Here is a 15,567-nt window from a genome sequence, read left to right as displayed (position 1 = left end):
GACTGCCTCGATCACTCTCCGACCACGGCTCGGGGACTTTGCGTCTTGACTACATGTGACTGGCAACTCGCATACAGTTGGGATATTTTTTCTCACTTGGACCTTGCTACAAGGCTCATACCTCGCCTTCCAGCAAGCTCGGGGACTACATCGGTACGATGCACCTGTCGGTGCATCTCGTATCGCCTGTACGACGATTGGGTTCTCAATTTAACTGGGAATTCTTTTTAGACCCTGGCACCACGTGCCTAAGTCACCTACTACCAGGCTCGGGGACTAAGTGGGCACACTTCACCTTGCGGTGAATGTGCTTGTTTTTCGACCACTACGCCTCTGATGATCAAAGATGCTACGCTTCAAGACGCACTTACATTTCTTTTCAGAAATACAAGTGGGCACACTTCCTGGGACGGAAATCTTTTTCTTTCTTCTTAAGAGCACCATACATTCTTCGGACAACCTACTTCTCCGGCGACAACGGTGGTCGGAGATGTCAAGAACTCAAGCCTCATTGTTCGGAGAAGGTTGAAACGGCGTGTCGCATCAGAATACATGGCGCTTGGGGACTAGCTGTGGGGGATATACCCCCGGGTACCACAAGATGGTACATGGGCTGCACCATCCGAGGTGGCCTGGCCCGTAAGATCAAGACGTGCACGGCGCTGCTTGGCGTGCACCGCAAGACATTGTAATAGTACCAAATAGGATACTTTACTTGTAACCTTGTCCCTTCGGAGTATATAAGGAGGGGCAAGGGTCCCCTAGAGGACAGATCCATAGATATCATACAGTATACATCTCAATACAATACACCAAAGACACAGGACGTAGGGTATTACGTCGATCAGACGGCCCGAACCTGTCTAAATCGCTGTCTCTGCGCCTTGTGTCACCATCTGGTTCCTGATTACACGCACCGTCTACCGACAATCTACCACCACGGGCACCCCCCTCGGTGGACTGCCGACCATATTTCGTCGACAGAGCGGCAGCCGCGCCGGCGACGGGGAGGGGCGGAGCGGCAGTGGGGAGAGAGGTAGCGGCGGGCAGTAGTGGGGAGAGAGGGAGGGAATGGGGAGAGAGGGTGGCGGCGGCGCGGCAGTGGTGGGGGAGGCACGACGGTTGCTGTAGGGCGGCGGCGGGAGTGAATGAGGGAAACAGAGAGGGAGGGGAGGGAGGCCGCGCCCTGATCTGCGGCGCGACAGGCCTAGCCACGTCAGCGAGCGGCGGGCCTGGTCGCTGCCATGGTGGCGGCCCTACCGCGCCGCCATGCATGGCGTGCCAGTTTGATTTTGCCGCGTCGCTGAAGTAGGTGCGGCAAAAAGTGTTAGTTTAAAAAAAATTAAACTGTGTCAAACTTAAAAATAGTTTAAAAAAAAGGTTAAAAAAAACTGCATGGTGGGGTTCTCACATCAGCCATTGCATGTGGCGAGGAGACCGCGCTGGCAAGCGGCAAGCCTGTACCGTGGGGAGCGCATGTGGCAAGAATTTCACGGCATAGTGGAGCTGATGAGGGGGATTCTTGCTCCCTCCGGAAGGCTAGAATCCTATGACTTCTGATCCAACTGCGATGGAGGATCTTGGCATGGCGCATGGACGCTGCTATTTGCAACCGAGGAAAGGTGGAGACGTGGAGGTGACGTAAGGAGAATTTAAAGGAAGCTGACTGGAAGGAGAAACGATTACTATTGCAAGTTGTAGTGCTGAATGGGCCGTTCGCTTGGTGTCTCTGTTGGCCGGCTCTCAGGCCATCCACGTCACCCCAATTACTTCATCCGTTGGATTCTTCGATCAATGCTCCTGGTTCCTCCCACCGGCTTCTACAGTGCCCGCCTAGAAATATCTGCTCCCACCGCGTTCGCTGCCTCTCGAAGCCTCCCATCATACCGTCTCCCTCGATCTCTCCGCGACGCTCGGCGCCCCCTCTTCCACCCCTTCCTCTCTCTCTCCCGACGCGGTGACACCCTCCTCCTCCTCCCCTCGCGTCGCCACAGGCCGGCCGGATCAACGCTGTCGGCTCACCGCGCGAGCCCCTGCCGAAACTGCAGCGCGATGCCGCGGCGGTGGCCGGCCCTAAGCCTGGGCAAAATACCCGATACCCATTACCCGTACCCGAATTATCCGAACCCGGACCCGAATTACCCGAACCCGAGGTACCCGATCCCAAATTCGGATAGCGATTTTGATTACCCAAAATTAGTTTGGGTAATTCGGGTAATATCCCCCGGTACCCAAACTACCCGAACTACCCAAAGATTTGTTTTGTCTTTGTATTCATCATGTGTTGTTAGCTGAACCATTTAACTTATCACTTTATTAGAATATAATTCTCTCTATTTGAATGAGTGACTGTAATATATTATTCTCTACAAATTGCTATTGAAATTCTATACAAATTGCTGCTGAAATTATGTATAGATCACTACTGAAATTTAGTGTAGTTTATTGTTTTCTGTAAATTTGGGTATATCGGGTAATACCCGAACCCGAACCCGAATTATCGGGTACCCGAATTTGCGGGTAGTGTTTTTTCGGGGGTAATATCGGGTAGCAATTTTTATTACCCGAATTACCCGACCCGAAAAAATTGGGTAACCCGAACGCCCAGGCTTAGCCGGCCCTCCGCGCGGCGGCGGCCACACTCTTCCTCCTCCTCCTCCTCCTCCAACACCACCACCACCACGCCGCTTCCTCCTCGCGATGCAAGGCAGCGGGTCGCGCGGCCTAGGGTTTGGCCCCTCCGTCGCTGGTCGCCCCCACGGCCGCGCGGGCAGCCAGCTCAGGCCTTGATGCGACCGCCGGCTCTGGCGGCGGAGGGACCTCCGTGCTGCCCGTCGATGACGACGGGGAGGTCACGTCACCAACCTCGGCGGTGGATCTGAAGCGGCCGCTAGCGGGGCCCCTCCTGGTGGCGGATCTGAGGCTGGAGCACGGCGTGGGGCTCACGCCGGCAACGCAGGCGCTGGGGCGCGTGGCCTCCCCATCGCCACTAGATCCAGCAGCGTGGGCTCCACCAATGGTCGGTGCGCCGGCTGGACGGTGGCACACATCCGCGAGCTGGCCCCCGCTGCCCCCCGCACGTGGACACTGCTGTGGCTACCACCCCGACGCGGCTTCGTCCCGCAGGTTCGCGCCTCCTCACGCGCCGTGCTGCCGGCCCGACGCCGCACCCGGCCTGCTGCGCAGCACCACGTGTGGGCCGCCACGGTGGCCGCCCCGATGGTGGTGGATGTACTCGGCCACGGAGCGGCACGACAGGCCCATGCCGGTAGCCACCGCCGCCGCTGCCCCTTCCCGCCGCTCTGCGTGTGCTCGACCAAACCCTAGCTACCTGCGCCGCCGCTGCTTCCCCTGCACTGCCCCTTCCCGCCGCTCCGCGTGTGCTCCACCAAACCCTACCTGCCTATGCTCGTTGGCCATGCCCCTGACCGGGGGTGGGTCCCCACCATGGCGTTGCCGGCGCAGGCAGAAGCATGGCCTGGAAATCGCTTGTCCTCATCTTCCCCCCTCTCCCTTTCTCCCACTGTGGCTGCGTATGGTGGCCGCACCCGGTGCGGGTGGGCCTCGACAGTGCCGCGTTTGGTACAGACCACTCTCAGGTGCTCCCATTTCATCTTATTTTGTGATTTTGCTTTTGTCTCTCTAATTTCTCCCTACGTTGACTATGAATCGTGTTCTATTGGTTGACCTATAATGCCTGCAGCTCCAATGTTTGCCTTCTCTATGTTCATCTCTAGGAGGACAGCACCAATTGCCAGTTGCCACCTCACTATCACTGCTACAAAGGTTATGTAATCTCTCTCAACTTAGCTCCATATGAGTGCCTAGGCATTTTGAATGTTGGTCGATTTGCATCAGAGGCCACAACAGATAGTGTACTTCTCGTCACTACTTCTTGCCATCTTACCTCACCACGTTTCCAGAGTGGTGGTCACTTAGTTCCCTTGTCAACAGAGCACAAATTGATATGTACATTTCGATTGCCACAGCGATGTTCAACTCCAGTAATATTCAGCATAGGTAGACTACTTTCAAGTTTTGGCACCAGCCATTTTTTTCTTCTTGAGCTTGTGACAAAAAATTACGTACCCATTGCTCAAGCATATGATCTGATGTTCATTCTCTTGTGAGGTACTGGCCATGCCCTGTTATTTATATTATGCAATTTGTGACAGTAACCCGGTTGTCACCATGCCTTGAAGCTTCAAGTTGAAGAACAAATGATGATTGGTATGTTTCTGAAGCCTCTAAAAATCCTGTCTTCGTTGGGAAAAAAAACCTGACCTTTTTCGTTGTGCCAGCAGAAACTTTACAGCCCTTTAAAACAACATGTTAGTTTGCAAAGAGAAATGTCACTAGGAATTACTATTATTTAGCTCACCCTTTCCTCTGAATTATATATGCGTTGCAGTTGTATTTCCATGACATGTTTCTGCCATACTCATAATTGAACCAACTGAAAGTGAGACCAAGGTAAACATTTGCAACTTTTCTCTCAACGATCGACATGGTCACTGTGATTTCCTTGCCGTTCTGTAGGGTGTGGGCTGGTTAAACCTTCTCTCCTTTCATGTTGATTTCTTACCTATACCTGCTTATTAGGCTTTATATGTTTTTAAAACGAATACGAAACAGTTGTTGGTACATATATATAACAATGATGATTCTACTCTTTTGGGTCAGCTTTCTCCCTAACCCCCCCTCCCCTTCGATTTATGTATAAAAGCAATACTACTTTTTCTCATGCTTACTATGATATGTCGCTAACCTTTTCAAAACATAAAATGGAGATCAATCAGGTCATTGCAAGCTACCTGCTGCTCTGTACCGACGTAAGAAAAAAAAGGTAGCCTTAGGATTATTTGGGTATACTAGTATATTGCCCGTGCTAACGCTACGGTGACATCTAGAAAAAAAAATAAGTCATAAAACTAAAATATAAAACAACTGATGAAAGAAATGCAAATTCAATCTAGAATCAACTGAGAAAAATAATGTTTACCTGTTATGTCTAACTCGTCCACGTGATTACTTCAATAGATAGATATATGACCTGGTCTATCACTGTTAGCCTATCACCTTATCTATACTGGATCTCATGAGCATCTAAAAAAACCATGTGAACTCATGCCATATTACTGTACCCCCCACGTAATGAGCCTATATAAATGTGGAACAAATAACTTGTGGCATGACAAGCAAAAAAAGCTGACGTCTCAGACAACTGCAAGTCCAAAATCTTGTCTGAAATGTCAGCTTTTGCCGACCGGGGGCTACTACCAGACATAACTTTTGCAACAAATATATTCAAGAATGCACCCATCCATCCGGGGAACTTATTGCAAGATGCATTCAGCATTCATATGTCAAACAATATATGTGGGAAGAGAACCTCTCGGAGGGGAAAGGAAAAAAATGCACAGTTTCATATTGTACATCAACTACCTATATAGAAGAAAAGAGTACAAAAATGGCATATGGGCCGCTAGGCAATTCTACAACATCTGAAGAATACAGGAAAAAATTTAGGTCAACGAAAACCAGAAATAGTTGTAGCTGAAGATAATATTACTAAACAAAGCAACTGGCCATCTGCAAGTTCCGCCCACTTACGTTTGTTTCTAGCTAGACGGTTTCTTGGCAGAACCAAAGAGCAGAAGAATGGTGCACGCGTCGCCCACAATATTATCGATGTTGTCCTCCGATTTCTCATATAGTGAAAGAGTAAAACACTATATGAGAAATTGGAGCACCGCAGCTGCTGCCCGTGCTAACGCTATGGTGCCATTTAGAAACATTAATTCTAAAACCTCCTTCCATCGCTAAATCTGGAGCAAATCAAAACCTTTATTCATAGTCATATTCTTAAACACAAAGTAGTATTGTGAAATATGTACCACCCAAACATTTGGCTCCAACGAACTTACAAATTCATTAATAAAGTGCATGCTTACCTTTGTTTCAATGTTACCAGATCATTCTTGTAACATTTGGTTTTGTACTCCAGATTATAAGTGTATGCTTACAGATTAATTCACAGGATAGCATTGAGTATATAAAGCTACCATGTTTTCATATCCTCATTTCTTACTGAAGTGTAGCCTTCGTAGCGTTGCTGCTTGCCGCTCAGGCGCACCACGTACAGGGAGAGCGAGCAGCAGCTGCCCGGTGACCATCTGAGAAGTAACCTGCCTTGATAAGCTCATCTCTCCTCTTTGGATCGACAACAGCAACACCCAAAAATCAGTGAACTTGTGTTTATATGCTTCATGAAACTTAAATACGTAGAAAAAAAGAAAGATGATGCCAACCCACAATTGAGGGATACCTGAACAATTATGGCTATAGTTCTCTATCATATCATCAGCAGTTTTGAAGTTCTGTCCTGATTTCTTTGTTGAGTTGAACTCCAGATCATATGAACCTGCATCCCGGTGAAAAGCCTACTAAAAATCATGCGAAAGTAAATTTGAATCAGTTACACGGTTTAATAAAATGAAACCACGATAGCAGGGAAAAAAGCTAACTTTGAGCAATGTTTTTGCTGATATTGATTTGTTCAGTGAATTAAGAAAGAAAGAACACATACTGCATTTCCTGATTTCAATACAAACTCAAAGCCGATTAAGGTCCCTCCCTTCCATGATCCATAGCATTGCCCATGGTATGAACATTTGCATCTTCTGAAAGCAGCAAAAAAGAGTGGGCTGAAATCAATTTCCATGATTCACTGTAGCCATCTGAAAAATAACCAGTCCTATTCTATGAAATCCACCACAACCAATCCTAAACACTGAAATCTAACAACATAAATTTACACTCACATGAACTCTCTAGATAGACAAAATCAATGCCGGCAACTGGAAATTCAGCTACTGATCTCTGAAGTCCAACACCAATTTAAACTCCATACTGGTCTCTGGAACCAAACAACTGCAGATATTTGAAAACATTCCGTGCTAAGGAATTGAAACTCTGAAAACGTCACTTATATTACCCTGCATTCCGGTTGCATTAGCAGGGTCTCCATCTCCTCCTTCTGATGGAGCCCTCTGTCATTTTCTCCCTGCGTAGTTCTCAGCTAAGGATGGTACAGAGGAAGATAGACAGGAACCCCGTGATGGTAGAGAGGAAGATGGAAAGGAGGTACCATGCGCCATCTCAAGCAGCTCGTGGACGAAGGTGGACATGCGGCCGGGAGCGGCATGGAGGTTCTTGAAATTGCCCAGCAAAATCCAGAAAAATCAAACCAAGATGCATCAGTTCGACTTCTGTTGTGCCACCACGACGAATCGTGTGCCGCCGTCGCGGCCCCGCGGTCCCGGTCCCCGCACGCCTCTGCGTCCTCGCGCGCCGCCGCGGTCCGTCGCCTCCTCGCCCGCCTACGCGACCTTGCACCTGCGCGGCCCACACATGAGAGGCCAGGGTTCTGAGCTGTCACCACCGGACGCGACGAACGCGAGGGACCACAGCCTGCAAGGCCACATCCGCCGCTGCAGCATTCCACAGCTACCATCGGCGCGCGGAGGAGGGCAAGCAGGCGGCGGCCCGCGCGTCCTCGCCTAGTGGCGGCGCGCCTCACCGGCCTTTCCGCGTCCCCGCCCTGCGACACCTCTGTCGCGGCCTCGCCTTGCCCGGCAGCGACGGGGTGTGTCGATCGCGGCAGGGAGGGACGGCGAGCGACAGGCAGCCTGTTCGCTGGCTCGTAAACGATCCTAAATTTAAACATTGTTTCTCTCTCACACTAAACTAGCCAGCAGTAAATAATTCACGATACGATACGGTCTCTCGAATAGGCTGAGGGAGCGGCGTAGAGTATATCCCTACAAACTGCATAGCATAATCGCATGGAGTATATCCTTCCTTTGATCCTTCACCGATCTGCTCAGGTGGAACTGCTCCTGCAGCCGCCAAGTAGATCCTTCACCAGATCCGCGGTGCTGCCTCCTGAGCCTGCTGACCGCCGCATCGAGGGAGGCTCGGGCAGACGGGCGGTGGAGGGGTGGGCGGCGTGAGAGAGGCTGGCGGCCGCCCGAGTTGAAGCACGATGGAGGTAGCGCGTGTGGCTCGAAAGAAGTTCATCAATGGAGGCTCAGATCCCGCGCCCGCCGACCACGGCCCTGACCAAAACCGTCGTGGACCCGGGGCAGTGACAGCGAACGCGCGATGTCCGCGTCGGCGGGGGCCTCATGACGGCACGGCTTGCGGCCACGGCGCCAGCCAGAGCCGGAGAGGAGGAGGAGCGGTTGGGGGAGGACGGGGACGCCTTGGCCTTGCGCCCCCGAAGCAGGCTAGGGTTTTGCGGCGCGGAGGAACAGCTTGCGGACATTATTTTCTTTTTACCGGAGAAATCACGTGGGATTCCATCCCTGGCCGCGTGGAGGGCGTGCGGGGGCGTGCGGGGTGCGGCTGCATGGATGCGTGAGAAGCCTGGCATTCCGCATCGAATTCTGGCCATCGAATTTGGTTTAGGTGTTTTATTAGCTCTTGATTTTAATGGAGATGAATTCCTGTGTGTATTTTTTTGGGTGCACAATGGTTGGAGGCTCTCAGCGGGGGACGTTTTTCTGAGAGAACCTAGTATAATTTTGATTAGTCCATTATAGTAGAGATGATTTGTCTCTGTACCAACATAAAAACATACATATACTATACTTAGGTTCTGCAACCATGATGAGCAAAATAGTAGGCAAAGTACTTGATCTTCAATCTTTGATTATAGTTCTAATGTTTCCCAATATGCATATGAACATGACCTTTGTAGTGAAAGAAAATACAACAACAACAATAACAAAGCCTTTACATCCCAAACAAGTTGGGATAGGCTAGAGTTGAAACCCAGCAGAAGCAATCAAGGTTCAGGCACGTGAATAGCCATCTTTCAAGCACTCTTATCTAAGGCTAAGTCTTTGGGTATATTCCATCCTTTCAAGTCTCCTTTTATTGCCTCTACCCAAGTCAACTTCGGTCTTCCTCTGCCTCTCTTCACGTTACTATCCTGGCCTAGGAAGCCACTACGCACCGGTGCCTCTGGAGGTCTCCGTTGGACATGTCCAAACCATCTCAACCGGTGTTGGACAAGCTTCTCTTCAATTGGTGCTACCCCTAATCTATCACATATATCATCGTTCCGAACTCGATCCCTTCTTGTATGACCGCTAATCCAACGCAACATACGCATTTCCGCGACACTTATCTGTTGAACATGTCGTCTTTTCGTAGGCCAATATTCTGCACCATACAACATAGCAGGTCTAATCGTCGTCCTATAAAACTTGCCTTTTAGCTTCTGTGGTACCCTTTTGTCACATAGGACACCAGATGCTTGCCGCCACTTCATCCACCCTGTTTTGATTCTATGGCTAACATCTTCATCAATATCCCCGTCTCTCTGTAGCATTGATCATAAATATCGAAAGGTATCCTTCCTAGGCACTACTTGACTTTCCAAACTAATATCTTCCTTCTCCCGAATAGTAGTGCCGAAGTCACATCTCATATACTCAGTTTTAGTTCTACTGAGTCTAAAAATAGGTGCAAATAAAAAAGGAATGGAGAGGGGTGGAGTAATCAGTATTTGAGTGCTCAAAGTATTTACATTTATCTTAGACATACATACAACCTAAGAGTTGTCCTGCCAAACTGGCATATTGCCAAATATGAAAATACCATTTACTAATGCTTATTTCTCAAACCAAATTATTCAGAGTATATTTATTAGGGGTTATTTCTATGGGAGTTGTATGAGGTTTTGGGATTGCATTACCTTCTGTGTGGCTAATAGATTAGGAAGCAACAAAATACAATGCTCCCTAACTTATAAGAATTTATTCATGCTATGCTGATTAGCACATGACGTCCTTCAGTCTATTATTATTCCTGGCAGGTTGATATGATGATGATGTCAGGAACTGATCCACGTGCCCTATGAAGACAGCGGTGTCGTCTGCTGTCAGATTGGTAAACTCCTACCTACGTATGCATTTTTAGTTGGTTTGTTTCTAAATACTGACAAGGAAGTGACAAAGCTTTCAGTTTTCTATGCATGAAATATCTACATTGAACTCCTAATATTGTTTCTATGCAAAAATTAAACATATTTTTTTCCTACACCTTAATCAGATCATTTGTCAGCGCACGCGATGACGCGCGTGATGAACTAGTACGATGAATGGATGGAAGTTTCTCAATCTAATGGCGGCGTGCAGGAGGCGGCGGCGATCTATTTTTTTCGTGGACGGCGGTGTTTGCTGCAGATAGGAGGACGGAGGAGGGAATACGGAGGTGGAGGTATCCGCGTGTGTAAGGCCCTGTTTAGATCCCACCAAAAAACCAAAAAATTTTAAGATTCTCCGTCACATCAAATCTTGCGGCACATGCATGGAGCATTAAATGTAGGTAAAAAGAATAACTAATTGCACAGTTTGTCTGTAATTGGCGAGACGAATCTTTTAAGCCTAAATAGTCCATAATTGGACAATTTTTTCCAAATACAAACGAAAGTGCTACAGTAGCCAAAAGCCAAAAATTTTCGGAACTAAACGCGCCGTAAATTGATGTGGTTTCTTCTTCTTTTCCATCTTCTATTGAAAAAGTGGGCCAGGTGGGAGTACGGAGGTGTGCAGGAGGAGATGGATGCCATTAATTGTTGCGTTTTTTTTTTCATCTCATGTTGAACAACGGTGTAGGCGGTGGATGATTAAGGGATGGATTTGATTCCTGAGTATGATCGGATGGACTATATATATGTAGCGATACGTGGGGCGATGTGTAATAAGGTAGACTCTTTTAGTGGAGTTTTGCTATATAAAAGTATAGGACAGGATATGATATCTATACTTCGTATATTTCCTTCGTTTTAAACTATAAGTCGTTTTGACTTCTTTATATATCGATTCTGCTATGCATTTAGACATATATTATATCTAGACACGTACCAAAATGGATATGCCAGTAAAGTTAAAGCGACTTATAATTTAAAAACGATGGTGTGTATATATATATATATATATATATATATATATATATATATATATATATAGGGAGAGGCTATTCAGTAGCCGGCTACAAAATAAGTTATTCTGTAGCCACCTCCATTTACTATAATTTTATATACTAATTTACTATAATGTCAATACATATTTACGATAGTTGGGTTACTATAACACATGGGGATATTTACCATAACGTTATATTAAACCACTTAGTAAGGAGTTACTATAATCTCGTAAATTAACATAGTAATTATCATAACTCAAAGTGGCTACAGAATAAGTTATTCTGTAGCCAGCTACAGGATAGTAGTTCTATATATATATATATATATATATATATATATATATATATATATATATATATATATATATATATATATATATATATATATATATATATATATATATATATCATATTAAAGAGCTCTGAAAGACCTGTGGCTTAGTGGTTATAAGAGCCTTAGTAGCACTTTGGGTCCTGGGTTCAGCTCTCCATGGGAGCGAATATTACATGATTTAACGGCTTTCATAGAGGCAGGATTTACGTGCGTGCATTCATAGGAGTGAATGTGCGTGTGTTGTGACCGTATGTGCAGACGTCTATGGTGACTTCATCAATCTCGTCTCGAGAATTTGTCCGTCCAGTTTTCGAAGGTTCTCATCAAGATATGATTTACGTGCGTGTGTTATGAGTGTCTGCAGGCCCGTCCTATGGGGGGCAGCCTGTGCGATGCCCATGGGCCCATGAGGCTGGGGGCCCATGAGGGTACCCATGTGTATACTGTATAGACGTGCCAGGACGATGTTGTCGAGCGCCATCAGCCCATCAGCGTCTCGGGCACGTCTGGCTCGACCTCGAACACGTCTAGCCCCGCGCCGCCGAGGCAGCCCTCAGCGAGCGCCACGACGAGCTCGGACATCCCTCCGGCGTGGTGGCATGGCACTGGCACTGCAGTGCAGCGTCCCTCTTCACGGCAACGGCAAGTCGGCAAAGGTACCAGGCCTCTTAAATAAACAAATCAATTTGATTGCAGTTCAATACTTTAGTGTACAGATCAATACCTACTTACGGAGATAGGGCTAGGCTTCATAGATTTGATTTGTAATTCAATATTTTTTTATCATGTTAGATGTTGCCAAAGAAACATAAGTCTGGTGCTCAAAAAAGGAAAGAGAAAACAAGAACTTCAATTCAGAGAATCACAAAAGGGTGCGTTGCATAGGTTTTTTTCCAACATCAAGAAATGCCGAAGTCAGTCAAGATCAGGGGCAGGAACATGATCAACCAATAATCGCACAAGCTGATGGTGGTACAGACGAGTAGATTTTAGATGCACAAGCTGATGCCAATGAAGGTGCTACAGGGGAGGAAAATTTTGATGCGCAAGCTGATGCTAATGAAGGTGCTGCAGGGGAGGAAAATTTAGATGCGCAAGCTGATGCTAATGAGGACATTTTGAGATCAGGTGAAAATTTGCAGCCTTCGGATGATACAGAAAATTTATATATTGATGAACAATCAATGTTGACTATCTTTGATCCTAGGACATGGAAAAATCTTAACAATCTCAAAAGAGATATCTTAATTGAGAAAGGGCATGTGAGAGAGATGGATTTACAATTTCCTAGTGATCCTAGTAATAGGTGTTTTTCATATGCTTACTACTCCAGAAAGTTAACTAATGGAGAGGTTGTTGACAGGAAATGGCTGGTTTACTATAAACATGTGGACAAGGTCTTTTGTTTTTGTTGCAAGCTATTCAAATCAAATCAGAACAATTCTTTGTTAGCAAATGATGGAGTGAGGGATTGGAAGCATTTGAGTGAGAAACTAAAACAACATGAGAACAGTGTGGAGCATCTGACAAACATGAATACATGAAATGATCTTCGGATTAGATTGAGCAAAAATAAAACAATTGAGGATGAAATGCAATGGGAAATTGCAAAAGAGAAGGAGCGTTGGAGACAAGTTTTGGTAAGAATAGTTTCTGCTGTGAAGTTTCTTGCTAAACAAAATCTTGCCTTCCGAGGAACAAATGCAAAACTTTATCAATCAAATAATGGTAATTTTCTGGCCACAGTGGAAATGATTGCTGAATTTGATCCTGTCATGCAAGAACATAGTAGGCGCATTCAAAATAATGAAATCTATCATCATTATCTTGGCCCTAGGATACAAAATGAGTTAATTGCTATACTTGCTGATGCTGTGAAAAAACATATCTTGAAGATCATAAAAGATGCCAAGTACTTCTCTGTTATCTTGGATTGTACCCCAGATGTTAGTCATGAAGAACAAACGACACTAATTGTGCGGTGTGTTAATATGTCAAGTGCCATTCCAAGAGTAGAGGAATTTTTTCTAGAGTTCTTAAAGGTTGATGACACATCAGGATTGGGGTTTTTTAATGTACTGTTGGATGCATTGTAGTCTCTTGATTTGAACATTGATGATGCGAGAGGTCAAGGGTATGATAATGGTTCCAATATGAAGGGAAAATATCGAGGTGTGCAGGCACGTGTGCTTGAAATTAATCCAAGAGCATTGTATATGCCATGTGCATGTCATAGTCCGAACCTTGTTCTTTGTGATATGGCAAAATCCTGTAGAAAAGCTATTACTTTTTTTGGTGTCATACAACGGATATATGCATTGTTTGCACGATCTACTAAAAAGTGGAAAATTTTGACCGATCATATTGAGAGGTTCACTGTCAAACCCTTGTCTGATACTCGTTGGGAGAGTCAAATAAAGAGTGTGCAACCTATCAGGTATCAAGCTTCTCAAATAAGATCAGCTCTGAAGGAGGTGGAAAGAACTTGTACTGAGGACCCAAAATCGATGAGTGAAGCTAGATCATTGGTAACCACTATTGAGAATTTTGAATTTTTAGTTGGTATGGTTATTTGGGAAGATATTTTATCTGTTATCAACATGGTGAGCAAAAAGTTGCAGTCTCCAATTATGTGCTTGGATAGTACTTTGAAACAGATAGAAGGGGTCATATCATATTTTAAGAAGTACAGAGACACATGCTTAAGTGCAAGTATTGAGACTGCAAAATCCATTGCATCTAGTTTGGATGTGGAGCCAACATTTCCTATAAAACATAAAGGTAAAAGGAAGAACCAATTTGATAAACAAGATGATGAAACTGAAGAATTACAATGGTCAGCTATAGATGACTTCAATGATGACTACTTCCTAGTTATTGTTGATTATGCAATTGTTTCATTGACTAGTCGATTTGATCAGCTAAAGGAATTTGAGAAAATATTTGGTTTCTTATTCAATTCGGAAAATCTAAAGTCCTTGGATCATAGTGATCTACGAGACTGTTGCACAACTTTTGTGAATACTTTTTCTCATGACAACAAGTCTGATGTTGAGTTAGATGATTTGTTCTCTGAGTTAAAAGTGTTGCAAGTAACTTTGCCAGATCAGTTGATGTCAGCATCTGAGATTCTTTACTTTGTTAAAGTTGCAGATTGCTATCCAAATGCCTCTATTGCATATCGGATTCTATTAACTATTCCAGTGACAGTAGCATCAGCTGAAAGAAGCTTCTCCAAATTAAAGCTACTGAAAAATTGTTTGAGGTCAACTATGCTACAAAAAAGATTAAATGGCTTGGCTATGTGCAGCATTGAGAAGGATATTTTAGATACAATTGATCTTGAAAGTGTTCTTGAAGATTTTGCATCAAGAAATGCTCGAAGACGCTTTTTTAAAAAGCACTGAAGCACTGTAATTTTATTTGAGGTAACAATCATAGTTATTTTGCTATTTTTTTATCTTCTTTGATATACTGTTATCTTTTCAAGAAGAATTAAATATATGCTACAAGTTATATACTTTAATCGTCCTATTCAAATATTACATTACCGGGCCCTTAGTGTCTTACTGGCCCAAGGGCCCATGAAATTTGTGGGACGGCCCTGAGTGTCTGTGTTGTACCGTTAATTTCAAAGAAAGTTATAGAGCCAAAATTTTGTGTCTATTTTTTTTGTTAACCTCTTCCTAACTATCCAAAAAGTGAAAAGTTTCTTCCTTCGTACTCTTTTTACATCCCAAGCTATACCCACGCTCTCCATGTATCTTACATGCCCCAGACCTAGGACCCGTGATCATATACGAGTCAGAACAACTCACGTCCAGCGAGGATGAATACATAGTTCAATTATAAGATGTATTGGGTTGCGTCCTTCATATCTTGATGTAGGCTCATAACTTGTACTCATACGAGTTAGAACAACTTCTAGTATACGTATTAGGTTCCGTTGCAAAGCACGAATATATTTTGCTATACATATGACTAGTTATTAGTTGAGACTAAAAATTAGCCTAAATTCGTTGTTGTTGGCTAACAACTAGTTGAAGTTTTAGCTAAAAAATTAGTCCACCTATTACTTTAGCTGAGCAGTTAGCCCTATATCAAGTATGCCTTATATATATTATAATATTAGGCATATAACAAAGCCGTAATGCTCTCTACCGAGCGTTTGACCGGCTTGACACGTGTCTTCGTTGGGCCTACGGACTAGATCTGACTGATCCAACTCATGGCTT

General features: G+C 45.2%; 1 protein-coding gene and 1 long non-coding RNA gene across 3 annotated transcripts; one reads left to right on the top strand and one right to left on the bottom strand.

Annotated features, from left to right (window-relative positions):
• Window positions 1-5,498: 5,498 nt before the first annotated feature.
• On the bottom strand, window positions 5,499-7,685 carry LOC136551117 (uncharacterized). Of its 2 annotated transcripts, XR_010782445.1 has the most exons (6): window positions 7,151-7,685; window positions 6,998-7,066; window positions 6,825-6,919; window positions 6,590-6,683; window positions 6,329-6,446; window positions 5,499-6,213 (listed from the first exon to the last, which is right to left on the bottom strand). It is a non-coding gene; the product is annotated as an uncharacterized lncRNA (long non-coding RNA). The 2 variants fall into 2 exon arrangements; XR_010782444.1 differs by having other exon boundaries at window positions 6,998-7,685.
• A 4,246-nt stretch (window positions 7,686-11,931) lies between these two features.
• Window positions 11,932-14,739, top strand: LOC136548208 (uncharacterized). Its single transcript, XM_066539815.1, has 4 exons — window positions 11,932-11,988; window positions 12,125-12,204; window positions 12,894-13,278; window positions 13,429-14,739. Exons 1-4 carry the CDS (start codon window positions 11,932-11,934, stop codon window positions 14,737-14,739), a joined length of 1,833 nt encoding a protein of 610 aa, XP_066395912.1.
• Window positions 14,740-15,567: the final 828 nt, after the last annotated feature.

This window comes from Miscanthus floridulus, chromosome 4, assembly GCF_019320115.1.
Source record: "Miscanthus floridulus cultivar M001 chromosome 4, ASM1932011v1, whole genome shotgun sequence".
NCBI classification, from domain to species: Eukaryota; Viridiplantae; Streptophyta; class Magnoliopsida; order Poales; family Poaceae; genus Miscanthus; species Miscanthus floridulus.
The sequence above is the reverse complement of the archived record's forward strand: the minus strand, read 5'-3'. Positions and strand labels throughout refer to the sequence as shown.